This window comes from Cervus elaphus, chromosome 7 (assembly GCF_910594005.1).
Source record: "Cervus elaphus chromosome 7, mCerEla1.1, whole genome shotgun sequence".
NCBI classification, from domain to species: domain Eukaryota; kingdom Metazoa; phylum Chordata; class Mammalia; order Artiodactyla; family Cervidae; genus Cervus; species Cervus elaphus.
Window position 1 is genome coordinate 16,669,027 of NC_057821.1, and position 21,425 is coordinate 16,690,451.

General features: G+C 55.7%; 1 protein-coding gene across 2 annotated transcripts; it reads right to left on the reverse strand.

Moving 5' to 3' along the window:
* Window positions 1-11,551: 11,551 nt before the first annotated feature.
* On the reverse strand, window positions 11,552-21,278 carry FRS3 (fibroblast growth factor receptor substrate 3). 2 transcript variants are annotated; one of them, XM_043907434.1, is made up of 7 exons: window positions 21,099-21,278; window positions 19,329-19,472; window positions 17,454-17,542; window positions 16,438-16,624; window positions 14,118-14,279; window positions 13,157-13,314; window positions 11,552-12,880 (listed from the first exon to the last, which is right to left on the reverse strand). In XM_043907434.1, the coding sequence occupies exons 3-7, from the start codon at window positions 17,517-17,519 to the stop codon at window positions 11,966-11,968; spliced, it is 1,488 nt and encodes a 495-aa protein (XP_043763369.1). In that variant the 5' UTR covers window positions 17,520-17,542; window positions 19,329-19,472; window positions 21,099-21,278; the 3' UTR covers window positions 11,552-11,965. The 2 variants fall into 2 exon arrangements, with proteins under 2 accessions (XP_043763369.1, XP_043763370.1); XM_043907435.1 differs by lacking the exon at window positions 19,329-19,472.
* Window positions 21,279-21,425: the final 147 nt, after the last annotated feature.

A 21,425-nucleotide genomic window follows, 5' to 3' on the forward strand; every position in this document is an offset into this window, starting at 1 on the left:
CCTGGCATGCTGCAGTCCTTCGGGTTGCAAAGAGTCGGACACGACTGAGCAACTGAACTGAACTGAGACAGGGAGTCAGAACCTGTTCCCTCAGGGCTCCAGGGGACAGAGGTGGCTGGTCTCACAACTTGGAAATCCATCCTGCGCCCAAATCCTTCCCCCTGGTCCCTCAACCTCCCAACCTTCCTCTCCCGGCTCCACTGCAGATAAGTCCCCACCCCAGATCGAATGCCCCAGTGAAGACACCAAGATGGAGTCCAAGCTGGTAGGAGTGAAATATGAGCAAAGGGCTGTTTCTGGGGAAGTCTTTGAGGAAGAGGGGGTTGGGGGGAAGGGCAGGGAGATCCCAGTGTACCTGGCACAAGACACCTGACAGGGAAATGGCATGCAAATCCTCAGGAGGAGCCCCTCCGGTCAGTATCCTTTGACTTCCCAGGGACAGTGGATTGGGGTGCCTCCTTTTCCTCAGTTGCTCCCTGGGACCCCGATAAGCTGACCACAAATCTGTTCAAGGATAATGATGAGGGAGGTACCTGTGTCCATGACAGCCAGGCAGCCCTGGGGGCACCAGTCAGTGGTTCGGTCCCCTATGGATAACTTGCAGGAGCCATTAGAGGTCAGAGGTCATTCCAGTCTTCCTCCAGCCTCCATGCAGGCTCTCCTTCAGAGCAATCCGCAGGTCTGCCCCGGGCTGGGAAAAGCCCTATATTTTTCCCAAAGGAAGCCCCCCAGGCCTCCTCCCTTAGCAGGGTATGGGATTTGAATCTCCCCACCCCTGGAAGGTGATCTGCCAGTAACCTAGGCAACCACAGGGCTCCAGGAGACCTCGCCTGTGTACAGCTGGCTATTCTTGCCCCCAAAGGTGACTTCTCCCATGATGATGTCATCTTGTCAACCAGGGACCAGAGACATAGTCAGACTGTGGAGGAGGCAGCTGCAGGGTGACTGGACCCCTATTTCTGGAGCCTACTCTCTGAGTCAGCCCAGTGGGCCTGATCCCCGGTACCACCCTCCTGCTCCTCTTGCACCACCCACCCGCCCCCCCCAGCCCCTGGCTCGGGGCAAAGTTTCCAGCCAGGCCTCCAAAAGGCCCTGTCTAGTCATGGGTTGACCATTTGCAGCGCAGAGGGAGCTCCCAGGCGTGGGGTCCTCTGTCGTGGTGAGATAGAAACTGACCACGGGCTCTGGTGTCAGGCTCCAAAAGCCACGCAGGCCCATGGAAAAAGCCAGCCAGCCCCAAGGCAGACACGGAAGAGGAAGCCAGGTCCATTATGCCATCAAAGTGGGTGCTTTTGAAGGTGGTGCCCAGCTCCATCTGGTTCAGGCCAAACCCCTGGTTGGTGATGGGCAAACCCTGAATCTGCCTGGTGACAGGAGAGAAAGCCCCTGGGAGTGGTCCTCTGGAGGCTGGAGTCCAGCAGCCTCCCTCAGCAAGAAGGAGGTTCAACTCCCACCCTAGGACTTGGTGAGAACCTGGGTCCCGTGTGGCAAAGGAGCAGTGGGCTCCGCGAGGAGTTAGTCCACAAAGGACTCTCCAGGCTGGAGGTGTGTGTGCATCTGGAGCAAGGAATGGAGAGCAGGGCCCTTTGCTCCTTCCCTCTCTCCTCACTTCTGTCACCCCCTCTGCAGTGACCTAGACCCCACCTGGTCACAGGGACCTCCTGTGACCTCCCTGTGATATTCACAGCAGGCTGGACTTTCACAGGAAATTGGACACCCGCAGATTGGCGGAGCCTGTGTCAGAGATCGTGAAATTCTGAGGAGGGGTCCTCACACTGATATCTCCATAGTAGTACATCCAAGAGGGAAATTCTGTCATTGAGGATGTTGGACCTCAGGCCCCCAGGGACCTATAGCCTCTGGCTTCCAACAGCTCCCTGAAGGTCTGACTTGGACTCTTATACATGACTGCCCAATCAACCTGACTCTGCAGTGTCTCCTCAGACTGGGGCTCCGTGAGGGCTGGTCTGTGTCTCCCCTCAGACCGGGGCTCCCTGAGGTGGGGCTGTGTCTCCCCTCAGACTGGGGCTCCCTGAGGGCTGGTCTGTGTCTCCCCTCAGACCGGGGCTCCCTGAGGCGGGGCTGTGTCTCCCCTCAGACTGGGGCTCCCTGAGGTGGGGCTGTGTCTCCCCTCAGACTGGGGCTCCCTGAGGCAGGGCTGTGTCTCCCCTCAGACTGGGGCTCCCTGTGCAAGGCTGTGTCTCCTCTCAGACTGGGGCTCCCTGAGGCGGGGCTGTGTCTCCCCTCAGACTGGGGCTCCCTGAGGCAGGGCTGTGTCTCCCCTCAGACCGGGGCTCCCTGAGGCGGGGCTGTGTCTCCCCTCAGACTGGGGCTCCCTGTGCAAGGCTGTGTCTCCCCTCAGACTGGGGCTCCCTGAGGCAGGGCTGTGTCTCCCCTCACACTGGGGCTCCCTGAGGCAAGGCTGTGTCTCCCCTCACACTGGGGCTCCCTGAGGCAGGGCTGTGTCTCCTCTCAGACTGGGGCTCCCTGAGGCGGGGCTGTGTCTCCCCTCAGACTGGGGCTCCCTGAGGCAGGGCTGTGTCTCCCCTCAGACTGGGGCTCCCTGAGGCGGGGCTGTGTCTCCCCTCAGACTGGGGCTCCCTGAGGCGGGGCTGTGTCTCCCCTCAGACTGGGGCTCCCTGTGCAAGGCTGTGTCTCCCCTCAGACTGGGGCTCCCTGAGGGCAGGGCTGTGTGAAGTCCTAAAAAGGGCTCTTTTTCAAATTGGAACAGAATAAATCAGAGTGCCCTGTTCAGATAAGTGTTCTGTGTGTGTGTCTATGCGTGTCCTGGCTCATGATGCAAAATGCTGAAAAGGCCCCACGCTCACTCGGTGCAGGATGTCCACGCACAAACACACAGTCACACGCAGGGACACGCTTGCCCATCTACATGCTCATGCCCAGCCCCAGGCTGCGCACGAGCTCCTGCTCCCCAAGAGGCAGCTGTGTGTATCTCCGCCTGTGCCCAGACACACCTTTCTCTAAGCTGGGCAGCAAGGAAGGCCTCCTCCATCCTGTCCCTGTCCTCCTCTCCTTTCCCCGCCCTTCCTTCTCTTACTCCATATGACCCTCCACTCTCCTCTTCTCCCTCCTCCTTCCCACCCTTCTCCGCACCTCGCCTCCACAGTGGCCATGTTCCCCCTGACCTCTTGCTGAAAGGTAAGCCCAAGACCTCCTCTCAGTGCAGCATCCAGACCGGAGAAAGCCCCTCTGTGTGACTGCATCTCCCAAGGAGGGAATGAGGACAAGGGGTCTGGCTTTAGCACGAGGCAGTCAACCTCGGGCCAGTCCATGGTTCACCCCATGGGTCCGCACCATTGTCTTCAATTCCTCCCCCAGAGAGAGTGGCCCACTTGGCAGTGGGGGCTGGAAACTTCCAGAGACTCCCTCCTGTTCTTGACCAGTCTCGCCTGTAAGTCCCTAGACCTGTCCAGGGGGGCCAGGAACCCATGCTCCTGTGCCCCGTGTCCTCTTGAGACTCTGCGGGGGCTGGGCAGGTCAGACAGGCCACGGGGAGGGGTTTGATTTGGATGGAGCTGGCCTTGACCACAGACCAGTCTCTGTGGGTGGTGAATGCTGGGGCTGGGTGGCAGGGCTGAGAGTCCCGTGTCCCAGACTGAGGCATATCAAAGGCCAGAGACTCTAATTATCAGGGCCTGGATAAGGAGCAGGAACTGAACCTGTTCCGAAAGTCCCAAACCAAACACTGATAATGCATCCAGGAAGCTCCGTCACCTCTCTCACTCAGGGCCCCTAATTGGGCCTCAGAGAGATGTGGTTATGGTCCCAGGACCGAGGAGCCAGAGCTGGCCCCAGCCCAGGTCCCAGCCCATCGAGTTTGAGTTCCGGAGGGGTGGACCTGTGAGTTACAGCATGGAGCCTGCCAGGGCTTTCCCTCTGCTCAGCGCTCCTTGTGTGGGACACCTGGGGGCAAAGTGGGGACCGGGGGTTCTGGGCAGGCAGCTGGGGACAGGCAGCCTCGGGAGGGACCCCTCCTGGAACATATCGTCAGCCTCCCCAGCTCTCCTCACATTCTGGTGTCTGGAGGGCTGGCTCTGCCCACTGTAGAGAAACCCACAACATCAGGGGGTCCTCACTCACCCAGCAGAGATGGAGGAGAAGAGGCATCCAGATGCCTGGACACTCCCCAAAGCCACCCCTATTGCTTTCCAGATTCTGAGCTTGTCTGGAAGGAGTCTAGCTGACCTTGGCCCTGCTTCCTGCCAAGTCCAGGCACACCCCCCATAGCTGGCCCAGATTCTAGGAAGCTGAGACCATGATCCCGAGGCTCCAGGAGGATTTCTGAGGGTCTCACCTTTGTCCCTTTGTAGGAGAAGGTGTCACCGCTGCTCCGTGTCGGGGCCAGCCTCCAATGGCTCATCCTCCGGGCACTTTCAGCCTACATGGGCCACCCTCTGTGTGCCAAGCTCCCCCAGGCCTGCTCTGGACAGCAGTGCTCCCTCCCACTGCATCACTGCAGCCTCACCTCCCAAAGTCCCGGGGGCAGGGTGGGGGCTCAGCATCCAGGTCTCCCCTGGTTGCAGGTCCGGCAGAGAACAGACACAGAATCGCAGGGGAAGGAACAGCAAGGTGGGCCTCGGCCAGGCCTGGCCTGGCCCAGGAGTGTGTGGTGGAGCCCTCAGCTCTGAGTCATGGTGTCTGAGGACCCCGCTCTTTAACCTCTGGTCCCAGGCATGGGTCACTGTCAGGGGGCATTCTCCCAGGCCTCCCAGTGAAATCTGCCCATCCTCCCCCCACATTCCTTTTCCATTCAGTAGAAGGCATCCCTCCACACAGGCCTAGATAAGGAGCAGACCCCAGACCTCATTTCCTTTGCCAATCTTCCGTTGGATCTACTTCAGAATAGATCCCAAATATGTCCTCTTCTCTCCTTTCTCATGGCCACCAATGAGCTCCCCAGCACGTCTCCCTAGATTCCAGCAGTAGCCTCCTCATACGTCTCCCCACTTCTGCCCTTTCTATCCAACTGCCCCACCCCCGCCCCAGACCGCAGCCAGAGCCACTCTATTAGAACTCAAGTCAGGTCTCTGCTCCCAACCCGCCAGCAGCTAGTCCAGTTGCCTCCCCCGGACCACAGGACTCCCTGTGGATCCTGCCCCCGCTCTCTCCACTCCTTAACCCCTTTCCAGCTACACAGGCCTCCTTGGACCCTGTCACTTTTCCTGCAGGTCCTTTGCACATGCTGTCCCCATCATCTGGACCTTCCTTCCCTTGGCTGTTCACTCAGCCTTCTTCATGCCTCCGCCCCGAGGTCACCTCCCCAGCAAGACCTTCCTTGACATGCGGCCCCTTCCTGCCCTTCAATCACATTGCTCCTTCTGCAGTTTCTTCAAAGGAATGTTCGTCCCTGAACTTAACTTGTTCATTGTAATTAATTAGGTGGTTAATTCTCTCACCGTCAGGAAAAGGTAAGCTCAGGAGGGCAGTGCCCTATTTGTCCTGATGGCTGCCTTGTCCCCACCCGTCACCGTGCCTGGCACCTAACTAGCACTCACTAAATATTTGTTGAGTGACTGGACAGGTGAATGCCCACACCTGATCTGGTCTGAGCCCCATAGCTGCCCCCTCCAATCATGGGCACATGGCCTATCAAGTATAGTCACCTCCTTCTCCTTCCTCCCCAACCATCAGGCTCCCACCCCACTGGCTCCTCTCTTCCCATGCCCCCAGCTTAACTGCTAGGCCCACACTTCCAATTCCTTCCCCTGATCTTTCCCACCATTCATGATCCACCTTCAGCCAGCTTCCTCATTTCACCTGCTGTTGCTGTGACAACCATAGCATAGGAAAGCTTCAGCTCTGTGCCAAGGGCCCACTGAGCACTTTATGTGCATTTTCTTATTTAAGACATAACAACATTGGAAGGTTGTTATTAGCTTCCCTTAATAAATGAGGAAACAGGTTCAGAGAGGTTGGGAGATCTGTCTGAGGTCACACAGCTCTCCATGTGCAGAGGCACATGGTCCATAATCCTATCTTGTGTGAGCCTCATGTCTCCAACTTGACAGTGAGTTCCGGGGAGGTGGGGTTTTGTCAGGACTTAGCCCCCATGACCCAGATTTTGAATCTTGGACCCACTGTGTCTAACCGTGGCTTGAGAAATCAAGGCTTCCCAGGTGGCACTAGTGGTAAAGAACCTACCCACCAATGCAAGAGACATAAGAGATGCAGGTTTGATCCCTGGGTCAGGAAGATCCCCTGGAGGAGGGCATGGCAACCCACTCCAGTATTCTTGCCTGGAGAATCCCATGGAGAGGAGCCTTGTGGGCTACAGTCCCTGGGGCCACAAAGAGATGGACACGACTGAAGCGGCTTAGCACAGCTCAGCACACACCTGTACGACTGTACACAAGTCATAGGTTCGTAGGGTCCCCCACCCCCTCTCTGATATAGCAATACACTGAGAGATTCCCCAAGCCCTTTCATCCCAAGAGGAAAGGCGCTTAAAAGGAAAGATTTTGGCCAGCACCAGCTCATCCGGGCCAGAGAGGCAAGGTGCCTCAAAGAACACCTGGAAACTTCCTCACTCCCACCCTGATGTCCCTCACCCTTTCTTCCATGGCTGCTCCCATCTCCCCTCAAGCCCTCCTCAGACTCAGCTGCCTGGCTTTCCCCAGCCCAGGCAGCATGCAGTCAAGATCAGAGGTTTCATTGCTTTTACGTTCCCTTCCCCAGAGCCAGAGTCCCCAGTCCCTCATCTCTCACCCCCACATCTTGTCCCTGCCACACCCTTTCTGAGATCTTCTCACCCAGAGGGGAACCAGGTCAGGCTAAAGGAGAGGTAAGTGGAGGGAGGCGATGGGGCCCCCAAGGGGCCAGGTCTCCCCAGCTAAAGGAGCTGAAGAGATGGCTGAGGAGACAACCCCATCAATCAGCAGGCACCGGGCGGGATTAAAGTGTCCCCTCCCCACCCCCACAGTGCTCATTAGCTCAGTCATCATACTAATAACCCCTTAAGAATGAGCATAATGACAGCACCCACCTGGAGCACGAGTGATGCTGTTACTCTCCTGACCTCCCCAGCCCCTGTCCACAAGCATCCACGGGGCCCTGGGGTGGGAATATCCATCCCCAGAGAAGCCAGGAGAGGGGTCCACCTGCGAGCAAGGCAAGTGGGGGCAAGGCTTCCTACCAACCACTGGCAGGCAGAGTGAAGCTTCCAGAAGAGTTAGGCTGAGAACCCCAGATGCTGTGGAGACCCCTCGTGATCCATCACCCATGGAGAGCCCCTCCCACTCCCCACCTCTGGTTTCCCATCACCTCCAGGTCCATTGCCAGGGCTGGTGCCTCTGGCCAGATGCCAGGACAGACACAGGCGAACAACAAGAGATGTCAGCTAAATAAGCAGGAGGGTCTGGACTTTGATTTAACAAACCAAGGACTCCACATCAGGTAGCTACTGATGTTTGTGTGGAAAGACCCGGTGTCAGGCCAGCTCTGAGGTCCTAAGAACAAGAAGGACCCATGGAGTGAGTGCAAACTCAGGCAGAGGTGTAACACCTGGAACAACAATGACATTGGGCTGAAGGAAGGTGCAGGTCAGTCCTGAGCCCTGCATTCAGTAGGTTTGGGTCAAACTAGGGCACGAAGGGCTGGACAGAGCAGAAGACACCTTTCTGGTTATGCCAGAAAGAATCATGTTCAGATGAAAACATCTGCCATTTACTGAGCCCTTACGATGGGGCAGTGCCACAGCTCATGCTGGGAAGACAGTCTCCTGTTTGAGCCTCACAATTTCTTTCCTTCTTTCTTTTTGGCCGTACCACATGCCTTGCAGGATCTTGGTTCCCTAACTAGGGATTGAACCCACACCTCTGACAGTGAAAGGGTGGAGTCCTAACCACTGGACCACCAGGGAATTCGCTGATCCTCACAGTTTCAAGACGGAAGAACTGTTATAATCCCCGTGTCACAGATGAGGAAACCGAAGCCTGAAGACGTCAAATTGTTAGTAATCAATGAGGCCAGGTTTCAAAATTCAGGCTCCCGCAGCAGAGAGACTAGCCTTAACTGTGTGTGGGTCTGTGAGCAGAATTAGGGCCCAGCGATGGATGGTTTAGGGACATCCTAAGACCCCCCTGGAGAGAGCACTTGTGAAGCAGTGAGCTCCGCATTCGGGGAGTGTGTCAGCAGAAACCTGATAAGCATCCTGAGGAATCCTGTCGAAGGGACTACTGGATGGGTCCCAGCCTAGCCAACCTACAAGATTCCATCTTAACTTTGTGATTCTGTAGACATGGCACCCTGAGGGGTACACCCAGGCCCTCTCAACCCGGCCTCAGCCGCCCATGGCCTTCCTGGAGTCTCGGGGATCCCTCATTATAAACCCTCCTTCACCTGGGAGTATGACTCCTCTTTAAGGTGTTGGTCAGAGAACCCCCCAGAGCCCAGGGGAGTCCTGGCCTGACCTGACAAGCCTCTTGTGGGGTTGAGATGCCTGGAGGAGAGGGTGGTGGGGGTGAGAGAGTTCAAGCCCCTTCTGCACACTCACCTACAGAATGGGAGCCATTCTAAGGCACTGAAAGAGTTGAGGGGCATTAAGGCTTCCCTGGTGGTCCAGTGGTTAAGACTCTGCATTGCCACTGGAGGGAGCATAGGTTTGATCCCTGTTCGGGGAGTTTCACATGCCTCAAGGTATAACCAGAAAAATAAATTTAAAAAAAATTTTTTTAATTTAAATATATAAAAGAATAGAGAGGCAGGATCTGTGGGTGGGCGTCAGGCCAACCCGAGGGGAAAGCAGGTTCACCTTGCTGTCAGCCAGGCAAAGCCCTGGCTTGGAATTCAGGATTCCTGAGTGAGAACACTGGAATGTGGCCCCCACCACCACCTGGCCTGCTTCTGTCTGGGGCAGCACCCAACACGCTCGCCCCCAGCCCACCTGAGGAAACTCAGCACCTGCAGGCCAGGTTGGGAGAAGGGCTTGGAAAAGACACACGACTGGCAGGCAGCCCCCGCTCAAGCCACTAATTAACTCCACGGCCCCAGGCAAGTCACTTCACCTCTTGACCTGTTTCCTCCTCTGCACTGCGTTGATAACAATCCGGCCCAGTGAGCTCAAAGAGATAAATCGTCTATAAGCCGCCCATGTTTATACCGTTGTCAAGTGCTATTATTACCCAGGGGTGGGCTCCGGGAGGGCCCCTCCTGGTCTGACCTGAAATGTCACTCCTGGACAGGATGCTGGCTCCTGTTCTTTCCTGAGGGCAGTCTGGAGGGTGGGTAGGGCCTGATTCTAAAGAAGAGAATTGAGCAGTCAGCAAACATTCACCATGTTGGTGGAGATGGTTGGATGATGATGGCAATGGAAACGGATTCGGTCCGCACACCACGCCTTGAACGCTGGCAGGGTAGGCTCAGACACAGGAGCTGCAGTTGCCCTCCTGAGCATCACTCCATCCCCAGCCTTCCCCTCCCCACCAGGAAAGCTGTCCACTCATAGCCCACCCGCCACACCAGAGGAAAATTCCTGCCGCAGGCTCATGGGTCACAGGCAGTGACCTGGGGAGGGAACAGGGAAGCTTGGTGGCCACACTGGGCTGGGAGCCAGTTCCTGGGATGTGCCCTGGACCCCCACCCAATGCTCCACAAATATGTAGACTAGAGTGATTACAGCTTACTCTGGGGGAAGCTCTGGGCCTGACCAAGACCTGGCCACCCCTGAGAGTGAGTTGTTCAGCAAAGGAGCAGCAGCAAGCCTGAGGTTGGTCTCTGAGGCTGAAGAGTTATGACGGCCAGTGGTTTTTATTCCCTGGGGAGTGGCTGGGGCAAGAGCCTGCCCAGGTGGCTCTGCTTGCCAAAGCGGTGCTATTTTCATCATCTCATTAGCTACTTCTCACAATTAGCTCTGTGTTTTCCAAGGGCAAATCCAAGGCCTACTTGGGGTGACCAAATGCTCAAAAGAGCGGAGATGACAGCGGAGGAGTCAGCACTAGAACGCAGCCTCGACTCAAGCCAGGCTCCTGACTCCCCCATGACAGAGTTCACGAGTAAGGAGGGGCCTGAGCACCCTCATGAGTCACTAGCACAGCCAGGGGCCCTAGGCCTGGTCCTGGCACGGCCATGTCTGCCCCCCAATCTTGGTGATCCTGTTTGAAGGGTCCACTGCTCCTGACTGTGGAGGCCAAAAGGAGGAGCAGGGGTCATGTGTGAGGACACAGAGAAAGCAGAATTGAGCTGCCTCCCTGGGTGAGCAGCAGAGAGAGGACAGCACTGCCCTACTGCAGTGTGGGAAAAGTGCATGAAACCCAGCCTGCCGTGGGTGAGCCCTCCGGTCCAGAGATCAAAAGGGTGTAAAGAAGTGTTCAGAGCCAGGCGCACCCTGGGATCCTACTGGGCCCCAGGTGAAGGGCCTCTCACGCCTTCTGTGGCCAGTTCTCTTTGTCCATTTCTTGCACAGAGAGGGACACCCAAGGTCAGAGGGTTCTGGAAGCTGGTTGGTCTAATTCCTGCTCAGGAAAAGGGCACATCTAGAACTGAGGCCCCGGGCAGTGGTTGAACAGCAGCAGGGGAGGGAGGCGGGCGGGCCCTGCCCTGGCCTGTTTCCTTGGTGTGGAGGACAGGTCTGCTCACTCCACAGGGCAGGGAGCTGGGGCACAAACAGTGACCAGAGACAAGAAGGCTTGTCCCCAAGGCTTGGACAAACCCTGCTCCCTCTCCTCCGCAGGGCCCTGAGTGCCTCATTAGAGACACTGGATTTTCTGGAGATTAACCACTCAGGGGTTTGAAACAGAAAGGGAAATTTTGAGGCAGGGAGGCTGGTGGGAGGAGGAAGAGGAAAGAGGCAGCCTCCGGATATGGAAAGGGAATTTCCGCAACCACAGCCTCGGGCAGGGGGAGCGTGCAGCCCCGGGCAGAGGGGCCCAGGCAGGAGTTTGGATGTGCTGGCTCTGTGAGGGCCCCATCCCTGCAGTCGGTCAGAAATTCCCCAAAGAGCTCATTCCTAGGGAGGACTTCCCTGGGAAAGTCACACTTTGTAAGTCCGACTATTTAGTTCTATATTACTGTTTTTCCCTTTTTAATTTTGCTTTTCCTGGGTTTTTAGTCAAGTCCTGTTTAAAGGTTCTAGTCTTGACCCTGCCAAGCGGATGGCGCTGAAGGAAGATCCCGGGTCCCCCTTGGGGCCAAGGTGGGAAAGGAGGGCAGTACCCAATCGGATCCACCTGGGGGCAGAAGGGGGACTCAGTGAGGGAGTCCAGAGAAGGTGAATATGGTGCAGCACCCCACCCCTCAATTCCACTCTCACCGACTACAACCTCAGAGGGTCAGGGTAGTTTTTCTTACAGATCCCCCTTGGGTATCAAGGACCCCAGCTGTCCTGTCACTTTACTTTGATGGAGCAGCCGTCCCTGGAAAACTTTCAGTCCCAGGCCAGGGCTTCTCAGAGGAGAAAAAGAAATGATTGTTACTTATCACAAAACCCACGATCACCCTAGAGTGAAGACCCTACCTCTGTGAGGCCTCCTGGACTCCCACCCCAGCACCATGCCAGAAAAAAAAACTCCCTAAAAAGGTGACGTCATCCACCACGTCAGAATTTAAAAATAATTATATTAATAATAAATATGTTAAATTACATTTAAAACAATAAATAGAAAAATAAACTGATAAATAAAATCAACAGGTACAAAATGTTTCCAAATTTCAACCAAAAAAACACACAGACGACAGACGCGACAGATGACAGAACGGGAGGGTGCTAATTGCCGTCGGGGGGCCCTTCACAGTTTACACCGCGGCTCCCTCCTCGCCTGGTCACCCTCTCCTCTCCCCAGCTCGGACACCGGGGGACTCTGCGGCTGATATCTTTGGGGACTCTGGCCAGTGCGAGAAAGCATCTGGTCCACCTCAGTGCCCTTCTGCGAAGCAGCCCGGAACCCCGGAGTGGGGGTTCGGGGCACGGGAGCGGGAGGCGGAGGCTGGGCAGGGCGGAGGAGGGGCGCCCCTACAGAGGCAGGTCGGTGCTGTTGTGCCGGGTTTTCCTGGCGGTCCCGTCGTCGCGGGGCAGCGCCCTCTGCAGGTTGGACATGGCCACGGTCTTTTTGAGGTCGATCACGGCGTAGGAGTCTGAGCTGCGGGTCGGGTGAGTGGTGGGCACAGGGGCTCGGGGGGCGGAGGGGTTCGGGGGCCCCTTGGGGCGGTCTCCACCCCAGCCCTTCAGCTCCACCTGGATGTAGTTGAGCTGCCTTGGAGGCTCCGGGCCCGGCCGGCGGAAATCAAAGTTGAAGACCCTCGGGGAGCCTCGGCGCCGGGTCAGCGGCACGGGGAAGCTGCCGTGACTGCGGAGGGCCGCCCGGGTGCTGGTGGGCTTCTGCAGTGGGGTCTCGTCCTCCTCGCCTTCTGGGAAGCCGTTGGAGGAAGGGGTGAGCCCGTCCCTGGAGTCTCCGTCATCCCCGGCCTCCTCCCCTGGCTGCGGGGCCTGGCTCTCCCACACAGGGGGCAGGGAGGGCAGGTTTTCATAGTGCAGCAGTGCAGCCCTGCGCTGGGCCAGGCCGTTCCAGCCCGGCTCCTCCGGGCTCAGTCTCCAGCCCGCCCCCGGCCGCAACCCCCCGCTGACGTTCTCGTAGGTGCACTTGGGCTGGGCTTGGCACTCCGAAGGGCCCTCGTTGTTATTGTTGTGGTGGGGGGCGTCCTGCAGGCTCGGGCAGAGGCCTTGGCACTTGGTCATGTGCCGCCGAGCCGGGGTGGGGCCCAACACGAACTTCACCTGGCCCGGCTGCAGGAACACCTGTGGGTCCCGCTGGTCGGGGCCCCGGGCCTGCGGCGCGAAGGGCGCCCGGCCCTCAGGCAGGGGCTGCAGGCAGTGCCGGCTTCGGCGCTGCTCCTCCTCGCTGGCTGGCGTGTTGACGTAGGTGTGGGACTGGGCGTTACAGTCCAGGGCGGGAGAATCCAAGGGCAAGGAGGAAGCAGAGAACAGGGGACAGGATGAGAGAAGGACGCGGGAAAAGGGCTGCAGTCTCCTCCTCTTCCTTGTCCTCCAAACCTTTCAGGGAACCGGCCTCCCTTTTCTTGGGACAGAAAGGGGTCCTATCCACTTTCTTCCCTCCCATGAGCCTCACCGGAAGGAAGTGCTGTATTTTCCCATCCTCCACCCCCACCAGACCAACAGGAAGACCCTGGGCAGCCACTTGCTCACCTGCTCATCCGGGGCAATGAGGGCATGGGTGGATTCTTCACCAAGCGAGGGGTGTCGGAGGCTGCTCGTTGAGGGGCGCCGGGGTGCTGAGAATCGGGGACCCTCTCCTGGGCAGCCAGGGAAGCCGTTGGAGAAGCTGGAGACGGTATAGCCTAGAGCTGGGCACACAGGAGACAAGCGGTCCTTAAACCACCTGGCAGCTACCTGCAGCCGTGTGTGTGGCAGCCTGGGACTCTCACAGGGAAGCAGTACCAGGGTCCCCACGGGTCCACCCCACTGAACTGGCAGTCCCCACTGTCTTCACCTTGTGTCTGATCTTCAACTTCTGCCGTTCTTCTGAAAGCTCAGCTTAAACGCCACTTCCCCCATCACAGCCTTATCTGAAACACTTAAGGCACACCTTGCTGTCACTGAACTGACTCTACACTTCATTCCAGCTCTGCCAGTGAGCTTCAGGGAAGTTCCTCAAAATCAAGGACCGTGTGTCTATTTCTTCTGTCCCTCACAGGCCAGCCAATGGAGGGCAGGACACCGAGCAGGTGTTCGGTGTGATTCAGTGAATGAACAAGCAGAAACTGTGGGAACCTCTCCAGACAGCCGTGGGCAGAGATGCTGCACCAGCTGTCAGGAAAGGTATATGGGTATGACCCAGGAGACAGAAGGAAGGAAGCAAAACGGCTCCAGACTGCCGTTTCCATGGAAACCCAATGTCTTCCTGTCTGCTCCCCGACCATCCGTCAATACAAGGCTCTGGACTTCCCAGCCTCAGCTTGAGTCACCTGATTGGTCCAGGCCAGGACTTCTCCATCCCTGGGAGTTGTCTAATGATGAATGATGGTCCTGGAAGCCTGGCTCACCCAGCCACCCTCCACCTGCCTGCCTGACTCGTGCCTCCAAGACCAGCGCTCCCTGCACCTATGCTTGTATGTGCGTTGGGGTGCTGAGGAGAGGGGTCTCTCACCATTGGGAGGCTGGGGGGCCCGAGGGAGGTCAAGCTCAGCCGGGTGACTGTTGCGGGTGATGATGACTGGCTCTTCCATCACATTGATGCTGTTGCACTGCATCAGATCCTGGAGGAGGTTGAAGATTTCCTCAGCCCTGGAGCACTTAAATGCAAATATCCCTGAAGAAGGAGAAGAAGAAATGAGGCTCCTCTGACCCTGCATCCTATAGGGGAGGACCAGAGAGGCTTAAAGGATGCACAGAGTTCAGGAAATGTCCCTGAACTTCAGTCCCAGGCCTGAGGGGTTAGGGTTAGCAGACCAACTGTCCTTCGCACACTCTCCAACCTCCAAGAGCCATGGGAGGAGCCGGCCCAAGGCCTTCACTCCCCTCCCCCAACACACACTATCCATTACCATCATCTTAAGATCTAGTGTGCTGTGCTTAGTCGCTCAATTGTGTCCAACTCTGTGACTCCAGGGACTGTAGCCCCCCAGGCCTGTCTGTCCATGGGATTCTCCAGGCAAGAATACTGGAGTGGGTTGCCATACCCTCCTCCAGGGTATCTTCCCAACCCAGGGATCGAACCCAGGCTTCCCACATTGCAAGCAGATTCTTTACTGTCTGAGCCATAAGATCTGGTACTTCAACTATATTCCTCTGAGGTTAAATCATTTTCATAAGGATGTGTGTCCACAGGGGTGAAGGAAAGTGAAGTAAAAAATCAAAGTGGAAAGAATGGTGTCAGATGAGTGACCCTCCACCTCACCTGCTACCCCTTGCTCCCCAGAAAAAAAGAGCTCTGCCAGGGCCCCAGCCCTCAGCTCTATGCCCAACAGTCTCTAAGCTCTTTGAGGGTGGGAGGGTCTGTCCTGTTCACTGTCTGTTCACTGTATACTTAGCCCAGTGCCTGGCCAGAGAGTGACTACTGTGTACGGGCTTCACGGAGCTTGAACTCTGGTATAGAAAGGAAGGATGGGCCATCTAGCTAAAGGACAACTATGGCATGGCAACAATTGTGGCTCCTCCATGCGGGTACCTTACAGCCCCTCAGACTCCAAGGCAGCAACGCATGGTCCTCAGCAGGATTGGGCTGAGGATGCATGACTCAAGGAATCCAAAGATGTCCTTGGGGTGTTGGGCCAGCCTGGGATTCTGCATCCTCCTTTGTAACAATGGGGACCAGGACTCAGGGAAGCTACTTGGGATGTGCATGTGGGTATCCACACAAAGACAAACTAAGCTGGGGTGTCAGGTCTGCAGGAATGGAATGAAAAGGGTAGAAGGGAGGAGAAGAAACAGGACTATTCTTTCCTCATTCTATTCTATTACATCTCATTCCAAGATATGTCAAGGGCTTAGAAAAGGCTGAGAACGACTGGAGTTTTAGAAGAACCCTGTGTTGGGATTTATGGTGCTCCTCTGGGATCCCCAGTTTGGATTAAACCCTACCAGGAGCAGAGAGGCCCCTTCCTCCCCTCTCGCTGCTCAGCCAGCGTTATCTGCCTCTGCCTCTTGAGTTCTACAATAAGGTGCGTGGAGGGGAGGGCTGCCCCGCCCACTGCAGCCACAGAGACGCACTGCTGTGCTTGCGGCCTCATCGGAGGAGCTCGCTAGTTCCATCACTGCCATCACAGCCCCACAGTGCACTGAACACAATCCTGTGGGGGATTCCTTCTGGCAGCTCAGCTCGAAGACAAGCCCAGACCATGCCCGCCCTTCAAAGAGCAATGGCTGGCCCCAGACTTAACATCATGGAACAACCCACTCCTCCCTGACCTCCAGCTGCAGGGAGAAAGGGGGGGAAGGCTGAATATATCACACTCCATTGCCCACAGGTGACGGGAGACAAAGATTAACCTTGTGAGGGTTACTCCGTACACTGTGGACCTCTCCGAATTTATCATTCTCACCCCGCGCAGGCCCAAGGCAGCAAGTATTCCTGCCTGAACTTTCATTATACACAGGGACCTGGGCATATGATGTGGGGCTGTTTGCTCTTACTGAGGGGGCAACAGGGACCCTGAAACTAGAGTAATAAAAGGAGGAGCTTGCTTTCCCACGCAGGCACTGCCTGGGACCACTGCCTGCTTCCCATGGGTTGTGCAACAAATGCCCCCACAAAGCCACCCAGGCTGGAGCTGCAGTGACTGAAGAAGCACCGGCCTGGGAGTCCACTTAGTTCTGTGCGCTCTTGGCCATGACCCTTCCCTTCTTTGGGCAACACCTGCCAAGTCAACAGACTTCCCTACTGACCTTCCAGCTGCGACTTCCGGCCACAGAACCTGATCCCTGTGGACAAGTCCCTATCCCAGCGTGGGGCAGGGGCTGGTACTCACCCTGGCCAGTCTGACACCGGCGGCCACTCTCAAAAGAGAAGAGGTTGGAGTCGTAGCCATAGCGCCGCAGGCAGAGGTAAGGCCAGCGGACAGCCTCGCGCCGATGCAGGTGCAGCACCAGCTCGCTCTGGGTCAGCTCCATCACTCCGGAGCCCAGCTCCACGCCCTCATCATCCACGTTCGTCACCTGGCAGGGGCAAGGGACAGAGGGGTCAATGACTGAGCCCCTCAAGTGTGTGTCTGGGTCCACGAGCCACTAAGAACGCCACACGATTACTGGGACACGGATGAGGCAGTGTCTGTGACCCAAGACAATTCTCTAGGCTTTAGTTGTGTCATTTGGGCAGTGCAGGGAGGGGTAGTGAGTTGACCCCTAAGGTCAGATAGTTAGACATCCAAGGTTAGATGACCCCAAATGGTCCATGGCTAGTATACAAGGACCAGATGTTAATGCAAGAAAAGGTTTCATTGTGAATTAAACATCGTAAGACCCAGGGAGAGTCAAATCCAGGCAGAACAAATATAAAGGCCTCCACCCTCTCCCCCAACTGAAGGACCTTACTGAGGGCTCCCTCTTCTGGTGAGCGAGAGAAACCTGGGCTTCAAGATGGGGTGAGGAGGAGGCGCCCCCTACAGAAGTGGAAGGAGTGGGGGGTGCACACAGGTCCATTGGGCCTGGCCTCAGCCTCCTAAAGCAAGCAGCAAACTTAACATTGCAGACTTTTGTTGTTTAAAGATACACTGACAGGAGTGAACATCGTGCTGAAAGCACAATCTTTACTACTCTCAGCATTTCTTCATTCTTAGTAAGACTAAGAGCTGCAAAAACAGCAATGGACTGAGCCTGTTTTCCTTGGGCCTGCTCAGAGATCCTGAGCTTGGGAATTCTTAATAAGTCTTAAAAAGCCCACAGCCTCAGGAGGTCATTCCACCTTCTCTAGGCAGGCAACTTGACAGCTTGGGCAGAACCCAGGAGGCCATTCTGGGTATGTGGGAAAGGAGGGGGCTGTGGGTACCTTGAACTTGGTGGGGTGGTTGTCTGAGACGCTGTCTCGGTTCAGGCAGCTGCAGCAGCTCCCCATGGTGTCAGAGCAGCCTGCCTGCCCTAGGGAAAAACAAAGGACAGTAAAATCATCACAGCCAGCTCCCAAAGCCCTGCTCTGGAGAACTCTGGCAGAACCAACCCGCTGTGATCACCTACTCTGTCCAAGACTCACAGTCCCTTCCTCAAGGAATTCACACTCTCAATCCAGGGCCAGACACACACTGGATAAACATTAACTCAAGTTAAGATGTGTTAAGGATTAATGCTGATGGGGGGATGGAGAGAGCTTCTCAGGGGTAACATTTGACCTGGACCTTGAGAAGTATGTAGGATTCTGACTGACGTATGATAAGGAAGGGCAGCCTGGGCAGCATAAAAAACATGGCTAAAAGGAGGGACCTAGAGGAACGGATCTGCATCAGGAGCTGGGTGCCAGCTGGGGGCCTCATCCAGATTCAGCAAAGAAACTGTAGGTGGGGAGTCCCAGACACTTTGGCCTGGAACTTTCTCCTGTTCCTCCTGTCCCACCTCACTCAGATCCTCTGTTTTCCTTTCTTACCACCACCCCAACATCTCATTCAGTTGCTCAGTCGTGTCTGACTCTTTGCGACCCCATGGACTGCAGCATGCCAGGCTTTCTTGTCCATCACCAACTCCCAGAGCTTGCTCAAACTCATGTCCGTTAAGTCAGTGATAGCATCCAACCATCTTATCTTCTGTCATCCCCTTCTCCTCCTGCCTTCAATCTTTCCCAGCATCAGGGTCTTTTCCAATGAGTCAGTTCTTTGCATCAGATGGCCAAAGTACTGGAGCTTCAGCTTCAGTCCTTTCAATGAATATTCAGGGTTGATATCCTTTAGGATTGACTGATTTGATCTCCTTGCAGTCCAAGGGACTCTCAAGAGTCTTCTCCAACGCCACAGTTCAAAAGCATCAATTTTTCGGTGCTCAGCTTTCTTTACGATCCAACTCTCACATCCATACATGACTACTGGAAAAAGCACAGCTTTGACTAGATGGACCTTTGTCGGCAAAGTAATGTCTCTGCTTTTTAATATGCTGTCTAGGTTGGTCAAGGCTTTTCTTCCAAGGAGCAAGCGTCTTTTAATTTCATGGCTGCAGTCTCCATCTGCAGTGATTTTGGAGCCCAAGAAAATAAAGTCTGTCACTGTTTTTACTGTTTCCCCATCTATTTGCCATGAAATGATGGGACTGGATGCCATGATCTTCGTTTTGTGAATGTTGAATTTTAAGCCAACTTTTTCACTCTCCTGTTGCACTTTCATCAAGAGGCTCTTTAGTTCCTCTTCACTTTCTGCCATAAGGGTGGCATCATCTGCATATCTGAGGTTATAACATCTATCTCAAATTTATTTTTGATGTTCTCTTCAAATGAGATGTTATGTTATGGTTAAGAGATACACTCAGATGATAGAAATTGAAAACAGACCATTATTTTCATAACCTTGAGTAGGCATTTCTTCATTAAAAAAACAAACACTCGGTTTGCTCCCCTTTGTCCAAACGGGAGACCAGAGGCCTTACTATCTGGCTTTTCCCTCTCGGATTACGGCACTCAAATTAGACGTAACAACATTTGGGCCTGTGGCTAGAATGGAGATGACACCACCAGGCTACAGTGACCTAAGGGAGCAAGCAAACCCATGGACCAATCCCAACCAGAAATTATGGGTTTGCAACTTGCTGCAAGAAATGAATCAGTAGGACTAGATACCTTCTAGAACTCCCATTGAAAGTGTAAAGTCTTGAACAATCCTGACCTGCACCCTCAATTCCTCCCAACTTGGGAAATTCTAGAAAAGTGGCTCCTATACACAGGTCTCACCTCACCCAGGCCATCGGAGAGCTGACCATGGGAGGGGCATGGGGAAGGACCCCCACTTTATTCCCCCTGTTCTTGGTGGGGTGGCATGGCAAGCAGTCTGCAGAGAAGTCACTTGGATCTCCCTGGGATACACCTGGGGCTCACCTAGCATAGGAGACAGAGACCACAGGTTAGTGGAAAATTTCTAGCCTCACCCCTCAATTGTTAATGAAACTGACTTGCTGTCAGTCCATCCCACCGGGATATCCATTCCAGGCTCTAATGGGATATAAATGCCAGTGAAGAAAGATCAAGGCCAAAGGGACCATAAATTCTAAGCCCCATAGTCCCTGAGAGGGAAAGACTCCCCTGGAAACAGTGACTTTGCAGTCCGAGAGAGGCCAGAACATTTTAAGTCACTTCTAGACCCTCTCTGAATCCTGTTACAACCAATACCAAGATCATCACCTTACCTTTGCAGAGAACTTGAACTCTACAGAGAGCTCTCTCAAGAAGACACGAAGATGTATTGGAAAGAGCAATGGCTTAAGATTCAGGAAACCAATATTCTAGTTTTTATGTTCCTGCTAAGTATCAGAGAGAGTCTGCCAAGCAGATCCTCCATCGCCACCCACAACTCCCACCCCAACATCTTTAAGGGAAACAGCTTTCCAGTTTTTGCGGGAAACAGCTGTAAACTATGGAGCTTCACCTCTAGAAGTAAGTACATAGGACAAACACAACTAAAATCAACATTTTCCTCTTCTAGGACAAGCTCCTTCAGTCTCACATTTGGAACCTTGATAGACTTTCTGTTCTCCAAGCTCCAAAAGGCCTATAATTTAACACAAATGCTATCACCCAAAATTTCAGTAATGTGAGCCCTAGGTGGACAAGTCAACAAGCCAGGACCCTGGAGATCCTTGAAATCCCACCCTCCTGCTCTGGAAAAACAAGGTCATTTCCCAGGGCCCCAGGTGCTCTGCATCTTTGGGTACTTTCCAGGTAAAAGGACCCCTGCCCTCTGTCTGGCCTACTCTCTGGAAGGGGCAGCGGGCTGAGGAAGATGTGCACAGCTGGGTAAAGACGGGCAGCTGGGTAAATACCGGGGCTTGAGCCACCAACAGGGAGTCTGGGGGTGAAGCCAAGAACGGCAGGGTGCAAGATGAGGGAGGATGCTGCATCTTTTCCTATTTCCTTCACTGCTCTTAAAGATACCAGGACATATGACAGCCCAGCTAAAGGGGTGACATCAGGTGACAGGAGGAGAAGGCTCTGCTCTGAGACAGGTGTGGACTGGGAGTAGGAGTTTGAGGTTATGGCAGCTCAAAACGTGTGAGATGGATTGGGGAAAGGTGGATAAATGCTTTGGATTTGAGCACGGTGCCAGGAGAATGGAGGAGCATGAAGACTCAGAGGAATTTCAGGACGGTGGAAGCATCTGGATTCATCCCAGAGAGAATGGTGGTTCTGGGGGCGTAGCAGGGGAATTTGCAGGAGACAGGGGTTCTCGGGACTCCAGGACACGCGAAGGTGTGTCGGGGGTGGGGATAGGGTGGTTCTGGGAGGTTAGAGGCAGATTTAGGTAACAGAGTTGACGGGAATTTCTAGATGCCGGGAAGGAATAGGGGAGGTCAGGGCCGCGCGTAGTCCCTAGATCCCCGCCCCCAGCCCCGGGGCTCCACCGCCCGCCCTCCCGGTACTTCCTCGGGAGGGAGCGGCGACTGCGGCGAGGCGCGGTGCGGCCTCGGTGGAGCCGCCTCGTCCCAGCCCCGCCGCACCCCGACTCACATCGCCCCGCGGCCCGGGCGGCGCCGGGCCCCGCTCCCGGGTCCCGCTGCAGCAGCCGCCGCCCGCCCGGAGCTAAGGCCTCCCCGCCCCGCGGCGGCGGGGTCGGAGGTCACCGGCTGCACCAACGAGACGCTGCGGGCAGGCGGACCCGATCGGGGGCGACCGGCGCGCAGCCTAGAAGGTCCCTTTGGAGGACTTTGCAGTACCGAGCAGGGAGCATGCGCAGACGCCAGAGGGCGCTCCGGGCCAGCGGCAGAGCTGGCCTAGCGGGGGCGGGGCGGAGCCGGGGGCGGGGGCGGGGCTCAGGTCGGGGCTGAGGGGACGAGA

Excerpts from the sequence above, each read along its gene's own strand:
- FRS3 (XM_043907435.1), bottom strand. The coding sequence starts at position 17,519 with ATGGGGAGCTGCTGCAGCTGCCTGAACCGAGACAGCGTCTCAGACAAC. Across the intron at positions 14,280-16,437 it reads CCGGTGTCAGACTGGCCAGG|GGATATTTGCATTTAAGTGC; the intron begins GTGAGTACCAGC and ends CTCCTTCTTCAG. Across the intron at positions 13,315-14,117 it reads GGCCCCCCAGCCTCCCAATG|CTCTAGGCTATACCGTCTCC; the intron begins GTGAGAGACCCC and ends CTGTGTGCCCAG.